Source organism: Taurulus bubalis (assembly GCF_910589615.1).
Source record: "Taurulus bubalis genome assembly, chromosome: 11".
In the NCBI taxonomy this organism is placed as follows: Eukaryota; Metazoa; Chordata; class Actinopteri; order Perciformes; family Cottidae; genus Taurulus; species Taurulus bubalis.
The window spans coordinates 13,834,360-13,846,214 of NC_136599.1; the positions used below are offsets into that span (position 1 = coordinate 13,834,360).

General features: G+C 39.4%; 1 protein-coding gene across 1 annotated transcript in view; it reads left to right on the top strand.

Annotated features, from left to right (window-relative positions):
• The window catches only part of LOC306743301 (chemokine-like protein TAFA-2), a gene marked incomplete at its 3' end in the record, with an annotated part of 68,947 nt that extends 57,598 nt beyond the window's left edge, over window positions 1-11,349 (top strand). Inside the window, exons 3-5 of the mRNA XM_079225805.1 lie at window positions 6,357-6,506; window positions 10,528-10,652; window positions 11,278-11,349. Of these exons, the coding sequence (XP_079081931.1) occupies window positions 6,357-6,506; window positions 10,528-10,652; window positions 11,278-11,349 (347 nt within the window). The remainder of the gene's footprint in view (window positions 1-6,356; window positions 6,507-10,527; window positions 10,653-11,277) is intronic.
• Between the last annotated feature and the right edge of the window lie 506 nt (window positions 11,350-11,855).

Consider the following 11,855-nt stretch of genomic DNA (forward strand, 5'->3'; position numbering starts at 1 on the left):
TACATTATTGCACGACACAGTACTGCCTCTCGTACCTTATTGCTTAATTAAAGACCTAGTAAATTGTGTTCACCTTTTTTTTACGTTTCTGCTTGTACAATGTTGTGTCTTTATGTTTATTTCATTGGACAAAATATGGAAAATATGTGATTGCTGTATTACTGAGGAGACAAGCTGTGTTCAGTTTAGTGTTCTGTTGTCAGACACGTCTGCCATGGTAGTCTTTGTCTTTGTGTTGTGCTCTGGGAAGGAGGGAACATAAGGACAACTCAAATCAATGACATATGCTATATTGGCATGAATGTCACAAGGAACATGTTGTCAAAGTGTCAAGGTATAAATGACAAGTCTGAGGAGATAAAGAAGATAAACTTAACTAATAACTTGCTTTGATGGTTTCAAGTGTTGGTCATTTGCAATCTCTAGGGCTACAAGTGGAGAATATATCCAAGTTAGTCCCTTTTTAAATCTGCAGTTTATTTTATTTTTAAATTATATTTATAAGATGAAATAATATAAATTCTGGTTGGTTCAAAACAATTTCCAATTACAAAACTTGATTGTAAACCCAAGAAAAAAAAGCTTCAAATGGTGAAGGCATATTGCAGTACATACGTAGCTGTACTGAGCTTGGAATAAACCATTAAATATAAGTGTGTCATGGCTCTGAATGAGTGCCATGCTTGCTCTTCCTCCTCCTTCTTGTGTTGTTGCCCTGCTGGTCTCAAGGGTTATCATAACAGAGAGGGGCATTAGTGTGTGAGGAGTCAAGCTTCTCTTGGGGTTGTCACTGATCAGCCTCATCGTCCAAACAACACACACACACAATATGAAAGACACAGCATATAGGATGTACAATGCAAATATTAGTTCATATCCAAAAATAATGAATTGTGAAAAAAAATTCCACCTTGAATACCTTTACTTATATTTTTTTTTAAAAGAAGAGAGAAATATTTGCCTCCTGTACTTGTTATATATTTTTAACCTTTAAAGAATTATAACATAGAGAGATGATGTGGAAGTAGATGAGAAGAGAGGTGGGATGGAGTTGTTGAAATGCAGAAAGCTTTCAGGGAGACTAGAAAACAGGGTTGAGGGAAAAAATAGTGGTTGAGTGTGTGTGCGTCCCTTTCTCTCAATGCTAATTTTCTTGGCAGGCTCTTAAACAGAATTTTAATTTGCTCTGTGTTTACGATTCATAACGAATGGTGCCATCTCAGAGGCCAATGTAATCTAATTATTAACACAAATGCATGGGCTAACATGCACTGATAAGCGCACGCACACACACACACACACACACACACACACACACACACACACACACACACACACACACACACATGCACTGAAAATTGTACATTGTAATCTAATTAATTTGGCATTCTGAAGTGAATTTCTATTTCAAAATATGCTCTTTGTGAAAAGAACACGATGGGCCTTGAGGACATACTTAAATATTTATACATACTAAATATGTGATTAATATAGTTCATCTTTATGCACCATGGATACATTGTGTCATTTGAAGCATAATTTTCACTGTGTCACTTATTTAAGGCTGGGCCACAAGTTCAGGTAATTCTTTTTGACATATTGTATATTTTCACTCGCCCAACAGGCAAGCGTTTTTTGAAATACATAATCAAACAAATAATAACTTCAATGCTTGATTTAGTTAATTAAGTTGAAACATATTCAGCTATCATCTTCAAAAGTATGACTCCCTTCTCTTGTTATCAGATCAACCAGCACCTACAAAAAATAAACAAAGTGACAATACTTTAATCAGACCCAATGGAGGATTATCAGCGCCTGAAGCTGCTTCGCCAAAACACACTCTCTTGGTGTTAAGTGTGCATCGACAGATATGTGTTTATTTCTACAATGCATTCGTTGTCTACAATCCCATGACACTGTCACCTCCAATAGCTGCTTTTGTTTCCATAGCAGTTATTTTAGGTACTGGATGCTTTGAACGCTCGTAATAAAGCAATGTATTAAATGATGAGGAATCCAAACATGACATGACAGCGCTTTCATTCATTCTCAGAAAAGCTGCTCCCACAGAACACATGACCAACACATTTCTCCACACATTCCTACAGAGAGTGCCCATAACACTTACACATTCACATCAGTCTCAGGCTCCACCTGCCTAACTGCCAATAGACACGAACCACACAAAATAATAAAGATAGCATTATTTTAATCTGACTCTTTATGGCTTTTAAACGTATTCTGGATGAAATAGATCACTGGATTGTTCTCATTCATAGAGTAATTTGTCGATGTTTGTGATGCTCAGGAGATGTCCTTCTTAGTTTTACAGCTGTTTCTTCTGTTATGGATGTGTGGCAAAAACTCTTTCTGTACCATGGTGTCACATTAGCCGACAGAGTGTGAACACTAGGAGGCTTGACATACAGAATATATTTGGGATTTTCTCCCTTATTGCCCGACCCAACTGGCGGGAGAAAACACACCAAGGAGAGGAGCCGTCTGCTGGCAGAGCTATGAGACATAGTCTAAGTACCCGGTCAGACCAGAAAGTAGTACAGCAAAATCCATCGGCACATTTTCACCAAATATGTGGAACTGTCGACTCGTGACATAGTGGCTACTTGCATACTGTCCATCTCTACCAATGGTTATGGCTACTTATGGATAAGTAGGTGAGGCTCATTTGGCACAGGAGGGTTGTATACGTGGATGGCGCAACATTGTGTGTATGTGTGTGTGTGTGTGTGTGTGTGTGTATGTGTGTGTGTGTGTGTGTGTGTGTGTGTGTGTGTGTGTGTGTGTGTGTGTGTGTGTCCCTGGGAGAGAGAGAGCCCCCAAGTGGTGGGAATGACATTTAAAAGAAGTGCCCCGCTGGGACCAGGAGAGCTATCTCGGAGCTTTGTGTGTGTCAGCGCAAACACACACACACACACACACACACACACACACACACACACACACACACACACACACACACTGGGCAATCTGTCCATCTGTTAGTCTGACAGTAGCGCGTCATCTTTAGCAAATGGGGTTAACAGCCACTGCTGTGTTAAGAGAGGCAGGGATAACAAGGCCCCGTGCCATGGAGAGAGATGGGAGGGAGCTTAGAGAGGGGGAGAGACATCGACAGAGTGAAAAAGAGACACTGCAAGAGAGGGCAAACGCATAGAAAGTGTTACAATTCCCTGATTTAGGGCTTGTGATTGAGGATAATGGTTTCCTACCCTGCTGAGTTTGCCGTGCAAGAGAGCTAAGAGCAAGAGAGAGCGTAGGAAAAAATGAGGTGCTGGAGTGGCTAAGAGAGATTGTGAAAGGAGGGGTCATTTATGAAATCGCAGTAGGAGAAGATGAGGAGGAGGAGAATAGAGGAGAGCAGAAATGGTTAAATGTAGTGGAAGAGATGTTGCAAAGTAAGATGTGCGCCATTTATGAAATAGAAAGAGGGTTGCAGTCGCACCAATTAAAAATGAACTGAATGTTTTTTAAGTGTAGTCTGGCATCATTAGAGTCTCTCTCTCTCTCTCTCTCTCTCTCTCTCTCTCTCTCTCTCTCTCTCTCTCTCTCTCCAGAGAGAGAGAGAGAAACACCTCTGAGTGTTTACAACTTTGCATTTTAGCAGAGCATAAACAAATTCACAAATAGAGGGATAAAAGTATGTTTTTGAGTGTGTATTCTGTATATTGTGTGTGTAAATGTCATGTGGTGAGTAATGCCTAATTTAGCTGAGTATTTATCAGAGTTTATTGGAGTCTGTGACCCCCTGCCTAACTCACTATTTGGCAGATTGGTCATTATTAACATCTTAGCACAACACAGCCTCATACTTTCTGTATTACAGAGAGTATTTAGAGAGCACAATAAACATATATAAAGACACATATGCACGGTTTTCCCGTGAGTAGTCATCCGTTTCCCTGTCACAAATACAACCAAAATAAAGCTATAATATAAATCCTTCAGGGCCACCAAGCTAAATAACCAACAAAAGCAGCAGTAACATGTGTAGTTTGGGTGTTTACTACAACACTACAAACACCAGCAGCCACTCTCTGCACTATATATATATATATATATATATATATATATATATATATATATATATATATATATATATATATATATATATGTGATTAAAACCCTAATCAGACCTTAAACAGGATGATTACAGTACCACTGTGCATTTTTTTACAAAACATGAATAGTTTAAGCCTGGTTTAAAACTTGTCAAATTAACTTTAGAGTAATACATTGAACAGGCAACGATTCAGCTGACAATACGCTGACAGGCGTATGCATTAAATATAGTTTGTTGTGGACATTTACATATCAAGAAGTGCCAACATAATCACTCAACTATTCTCTCATATGGATCCAGCTCAGATTTAGTTCATCATATGGCCCATATTAAAGAAATGTATTGCCATCTATTAACATTAATTTGCTTAATCAAGCGTCAATCACCTTTTACATCCCTCCAGCAAAGGCCTCACACCTCCTCAGTATTCCTCGATGCTCAGTTTAGTGCACTGCTGCTCTTATTAATGCTCAATTACTCTCACTGAAAGTAGACATTTTGGTTAAATAGTGGCACAAAGGAAGCCAGAGTATCATCAAAATAAATACAATTCATTCTGTGGGGGAGAGAATCAAATTTTAATTTCATGGCAAACTGGCCATTCATTTGTTAAGAGTACAAACTTGACAATTTGGCCTGAATTATGTGTTTCATTAAAAGTCATGTAAAACCAAAATATTGTGGGGATCATACAAGTGTAATCTGATGCGTGTGAATAGAAAAAAGGGCCACTACACTGAGGAAATAGAGTTCTGAGGCGCGTGTCAGAGGAAAGCTGCAGTCACACGTGGATATTTCTTGGATACAAATTAAACTCTACCTGATGATAAAAGCAAAGGTGAGGCGATCATCTTACTGTAGAATTCATTCTCTGGGGCCCATTAATATTGACACCAAATTTGGTTGCAATCTGTGTGATGAGATATCTTTCTGTGGATCAAAGTATTGGACTGATAGAGACAGATGGCCATCATCCCAATCCACTGCTAGCAGATCAAAAAGAGAAATAAGAGGACATGAAAGAACAATGAGAGGCAGACACACAGTGGGTGAGATACTAGACTGTGCGTTTCACTGAGATGTTAATTAGACTGGGCTTTGCAGGATTGCTTCTTTGTCTTTTTCTCATTAACGGAGCAAATTAAGAACTTTTTTTAAATCTCTGTTAGCCTGTTACACATATTCATACTCTGTCTTTCAGTTTGGCTTGCCTCACTTTTAAATACTCTTTGGACAGAGCAGAGTCATTATTTTCTGCACACACAGTATTTTTACACACAGTGCTCTTGACAAGGCGTATTGTTTGTCCTTGACATTTGAATGTATTTGATGAAAGGCGAGTATGAAAGGGCCATGTGTTGACAAATCTTCAAAAATAATTCTCTCAGTTGACTCAAGGGACTTCTGTGCTCGGGTGGACTTGTTGTTAATTAGCCACACAGCTGTGTGATTGAAGTTAGTGTATATAAAAGTGCACACAAAGAGGTAGCTATAGGAGAAGTGAAGGGGCTTCCTACATCTACGCTTCATTAGCATTATAGCTAATTCTCTCTTGGAATTGCTATACCGTACAATCAAATCACTGTTTTCGATACAAACATTGGTTGTTTTTCTCTCATTTAATTAGCGAGTAACCATTTTATTCCCTGTGTATTAAAGAGACTTAACATGCATGTTCTATACAGTTCCTCTTGGTAAAGGAGCAGCTGTGGCTCAGCAGCCACACAGTAGGAAACTGGAGCTTCCAGATTTGCTATATTTGTGTGTGGCGATGTGCAAGTGTTTGTAAGCCAAATATGTATTTTTACATGGGTGCATTGTTATATTTATATCAATGCGTAAAATAAAGAATCCTAATTCGATAGTCCTGATTATAAACTGTTTTATAATTCAGTCTGACATCATGTTCATGTTGCCATTTTTTGTTTGGCAAAGGGATGGTTGTTTTGTCTGAGTCCTTTGGCCATGACTTATACATATGTCCTGTCAAAGCACATTTAAATGTTATTATTTCTGGAGGTTTAATTATTACAACCTTGTCTAGCTGCATTGATCTACACGTGTTGCCACAACTATTTGAAACACTGACAAAATGGAGACTTGGGTAGGGATTTATTGGTCTGGAGCCATGCTAATCTGATAACAAAATGTCTGTTCTTCTCTCTCTGTCTGCACACTTAATGTTAATGTTTGAGACACGATCACTTGTTGGATTATACACTAAATGAGCCTAGTGTATTGAACACAGTCTCTCTTTCTTTCTGAATTCCAGTGCATGTGAAGGCAGGGACGTGTGAGGTGATCGCTGCCCATCGCTGCTGCAACAAAAACAAGATCGAGGAGAGATCTCAGACTGTCAAATGTTCCTGTTTCCCTGGACAGGTCGCTGGCACCACCCGGGCCATGCCCTCCTGTGTTGATGGTATGTAATACTTGTTGTGTGTATGTATTTGCATGCCCCCACATCAGAACACCTGGTTTCAGTGGTGTGATCAAAGGCCTTCAAAAATGTTTTCATGTTGATTAATACTTTCTCAGTGTATGATGGTGGCGTATTGTGACAATTCAGGCAGAACACTGATGTTGTCACTTGGTTTGTAATTTTGTCACTTGGACTTGGGGTGTTAAGATTAACACGCTCTGAGTAGTTCTGATGAAGTAAACTGGCCCTTTAACTCCTCCTGGTTACTAAAGGCATGACAGGCTGTTTTGCAGGGACAGGTTGTGTTAATACCAAATTCAGGAGAATAACCTTGAACCAGGTGAACAAGTTAGCAGCATTTTAGAGGAACAATCGGCAAATCTCATTCATGCAGGTACATAGCACAGTTATTATGACCATTTGTTTCACCATTACTCTGCTGATATGCTCCCAATCCCAACCGCATTAGCTTTCCCAGTCTTGTTGCTGCCTGCATTCTTTAAAAGCTCCCTCAAAGAGCAGAGCTTTTTCTGCCAAATCAAAGATTACAACCATTTGATATAAATGGTCAGTGTCTCTGACTGGAATATCATTCATACTGTCTGGCCAGTTCTGACGCAATAATTCTCACAAATGTGGCACTCAAAAACATAGCTAAGTGTTATTTGACCCAGAGTTTCAGTATTTAATATGTCATTACGTCATACTGCATACATTTGTCCATTTTAAACATTTGTTCTGGTGTGTGCTACTCCCCTCTGAAACTTGATATGAAAATTGATAAATGACTGGCATAAACTTTGATTTGACAGTCAATAGACGGATGTCAATACTCTCTTGGCAGTATTTCTGTGTACTGGTAGAAAAAATGTTGGTTGGCTGCGCCCTTGTAGCCACTGAACAGAACTGCATGGAGCCAGATGGCAGCTGCCGCATCTGAAAAGTGAAACCAATGTGGACGTCCTCAAACTTGCATTATTTCAAATGTCCATCAGGGAGCGACTCCTCTTGTTGCAAAAACAAGTTTCATTGTATAAAATCAATGAGGAAATGACCGTACTTCTCAATTGATTTATTATCTCACTAAACATTGTTTATGGTCTCAATCGCTAGTTTCAAGTACTCTTCAATACAGCATGATGTTCATTTATTAAACTAAGCAGGGTATGCTTTAGGGCGTAGCTACCGTGGGATTGACAGACTGCTATCACGGGCTGGGAGTTGGCCCTGTTTTCGTCTTAAAACGTCACAGGAAAAATTACCTCCTGTTAGTTCCGATCATTTTGTATAAATATGATTTTGTATTAACAACCACACAAGATATGTTTTTAGGTTAAACATGAGACTAATAGTCAACAATCAAGCATTAAGTATTACAACTACACATAAAATAAGGATTTTCTACAACACGTGATGTTTGCGGGCAGATCTAAGAGCCAATCAGCTCTCTATCGTGGTGACAGCCAGGCGTTTCCCATCATGCACTTGGCCACGGAGTCGGTGGAGAGCTACAGTGGCGCCTGGCTCTAAAATCGACGGCTGCCTTGCTCTCGTGAGAGTATCGTTGACCACGTGTGCATGACGTCAGAGCAAGTCGGGATCAAAACAGACACAAATCTAACCGGCATGTATTGCGTGCCGAACGCCGATGATCGATTCTGCGCAGAACTGGCTCATTTCAAGTTAACCTAATGTCTTATTATTCATCGTACAGTTGTGCTTCGCTCCACCCTCTTGTGTCACTTCTGGTTGCAAAAAACAAGATGGTATACAAAATGGTCTTTGGAACAGAAGCAGACAAATCACAACCTCAGTCCCGCTTTCCTGTCCAATGTTGTTGTTGAGGAATATAACAGACAGTTACATTGCACACGCAAACAATTCAAAAATAATGTAATGCTTGCTCCAACTATTACCCTGATACACAGTAATGATAAAACAAACAGAAATTGGAACTATTCTGAACAGTAAAAGTAATCTGTGCTTCTCAACCAAGCAAATAACATCAATGACATACCAATTTACTACAACACATTCTAATATAACAGAATGACTTCTTAACTGAGAGGCAGAAAAGGGAAAATGCTCCATGAGGAATTCAGGTGTTCCTGCTATTATATGGATTGAGCACTTCAGTCAATGTTATGTGAACATAACCAGACTCCCAACATGAATACTGCAAAAAATATTAGAATGTCCAGGAACCTGGAATCTTTCTGGAGCTGCTTTCTTGACAGTGAATGAGAGGTTGATTTTGCAGATGTGTATCTGTGCTTTTTTTACACAGAATTACGCATTATATTTTACATACTGACCCCTTGTTTTGTTTGCAAAATCTTAAATGTAACTGAAACTGCCAGATAAATGTACATGTACTTTTGTAATCCATCACTACTTACTGTTAGTAGTATGAGGGAATCATTTCTAAAAATAAAACTTTAATATATTGTAAGCGCTTATAATTCTATCCAATTAGAAAGGGTTTACAAACCATAACACTCTTACATTGCCTAAGGATATGACATCCATATTGAGCTGACACAGATTCTGACAGACCACATAATGATGATTTGATGAAAGTCGGCTTTGTATACTGGGACTTCTCTGCTCAAAGCGGTTATCTGCAATATCTCATTATTAAGAAGTCCCCTGAATATATATATATCTCAGAAGCTACTGCAAAGTTGGACTTTTCAAGAAAAGTATTTTAAAGTGTCTCTAATCTTGTGGGAATTATGTCACTGAGTACAGGCTGTTGTCTGCCTCAGTATTTAGTTTCTGAGTTGGAGTGACAATTACTGAAATCCTTACATGCAAAACGTGTTATTACCCTGGTAATTGACTGGCAAAATAGTCGTCAGTTTTTACTGAGGCTCTGTGTTGTTTGCTACTTTTTTCTTTGTGATGATATTTAATCACCTTATTATGTCTCAGTCTTTTCCCCTTTTGTCTTTCCTAAAGAAACCTCATCAATTATTTTGTATCTAATTTGACATGTTGAGAACAAATTTACTCTAAACCCTAAAAAACTACATCGCCACAACAATATCCCAGCTGTCTCATGCATATCTTGCCTCCAGTTTTGTCTTTTCTTTGAACATGAATTGAAAATGTAAATGGTCCCTTCTGTGCTGATTAACCCCACAATAATCTAGTGCCCATGCATACTGTAATAACTGTATTAAAAAGCATAATGAGACAATGTGCAATGGAATCAGACTTAGCAAATAAATCATGGATGGAGCATGTGGTTTAAATCGAAGCTCCACTGAAAAGACAAAATATTTCAGATGAAAACAGAGATGCTTTATTTCCCTCAAGTTTTCCACATCATTTCCATTTGTTTGAGTTTTGACTGACGCTATTTGAATTACATGTTCTCGTTGCAGCCTACTCTCCTGCAATGGTTTATTTAGTATTTTTCTTGCCAATGCTGTTAATCCTCTTAAATAGGGAGATTTCCTGCTTGTCACTGTTTTATATTCAATTGTCAGTGACAATTTGTCAATCTAGTGTCAGATACCATTATTCTAATAAATTACAATTCCGTACATTTAAATGTATTTGATATTTTTGTTTTACAGAATTAGGAAAGAAATGTTTAAAACAAGCCTGATATTGCCTTACAGATCTACATGAATGATGCTCGTCTCATTCACAGTGTGGAGTATGTTGCTTATTAATTAAACACTGATAGCAGGTTCCGTACTCAGAATCGTCGGATACCCAAAGTATCACTTTCAGCACCGGGGTTGAAAAAGTCGGATTGATGCATCCCTATTTTAAACTATAATCAATCATGAAAATGATTTGTTGATTGCAGCTCTACTACCAACTGTTTATATTGATGCGCCCAAGTCCTAATATATGCAGTGGCAGTGGATGGAAACATATTAATTCACATTTTGTTGAAATTCCCAAATACAAAGTCTTGAAACCCACTGAATGAAAGGCTTCACAAACATCGACTACGGTCTTTACCAAACTAAATATTTTCCTCCCTGTTCTCTCCTCCCCCCAGCCTCCATTGTAGCTCAGAAGTGGTGGTGTCAGATGCAGCCGTGTATGGATGGTGAAGAGTGTAAGGCTCTCCCAGACCTCACAGGATGGAGCTGCAGCACAGGCAACAAAGTCAAGACCACAAAGGTTGGTGTTCACACAATCTCTCTCTCTGTAATCTCTCCAATTCTCTCTCTGACACACAAACACTCTTCTCATCTCTCTCCCACATACATGCAATGCACATACAAGTTCAGACCCACCACCAAGTGACCCACTTCCACCTGGTGTCGTCAATCTTGTCTCCATCCCCTACTCTTTTCTCTTTTTCCCTCCATATCACTCTGTTTCTCACCCAATTTATCTCTCTTTACTTTCTCATCCTGCCCATCTTGGATCTAACATCACACGGTCTCTGAAGAAAAACAAGGCCAACAGGAACAAGGAAAATAGCACATGAACACACAAACACACACACACACACACACACACACACACGCAGGCAGAGAGAACATCACAATTCCCTTCACTCCCACTTGCCCTGCTTCCTGGCGTCTGACTGGCATGCCATCTGACTTGATGCAAAGACAACTCACCAAGCGGATACACTAGAGTGGTAATTGTCCTCGGATAGTTTTTACGCTCCCGTTCGCCAATAATACATTATGTGCGGGTTTTTTATATGTGTGTTCTTACTTGTATTTACTCAATTTTCAAGTACCGGACATTTGTCTGTGTCTTTATGCGTGCATGTGTGTGTGTTTGTGTGTAGATGTACATTATAGCCTATATCTCCCTGCTCAGCCCCGGCACCTGTTGGCTTCTGTTCAATGACTTGACCTGAGCAGACTCTTGGCTGCCTGTCATATGAGGGAATTTGTGCGAACTCACCTCATGTCCCTCTATGCTTCTGTTTCTACCCTCCATCCTTCTCTCTGCCTTCTCATCTTCCATTATTCATGGTGGGTGCAGACCTTTGTTTTCTGCCTAAATAATTGATTGAAGGCGTGGTCAGTGGAGGGAGAGTGCATCTCCTTGGGAGAAAGAGACGGATAAGTAAAGCACAAGACACGCACAGGCTCCTCTCTCTTTCCCACTCTCTCTTTCTTCAAAACACTCGGACTCCACCTGGTTGATTAAGAATTCCTATACTTTTTCATCGACTCACCTCTCACCTAGCAAAGTGGATCTCACACCCTCAAGTTACACTCTTTCCTTCTCAACGGCCCCTTCTCTCTCAACAATACTTTTCCGCTGTGCTGGCCCAAGCTCACATTTGTGTGAGGCTCTTCATAAGTGTTACTGAACTTTCAACATTCACTTCTCCCATCACAGTGAGATAAAGAGACA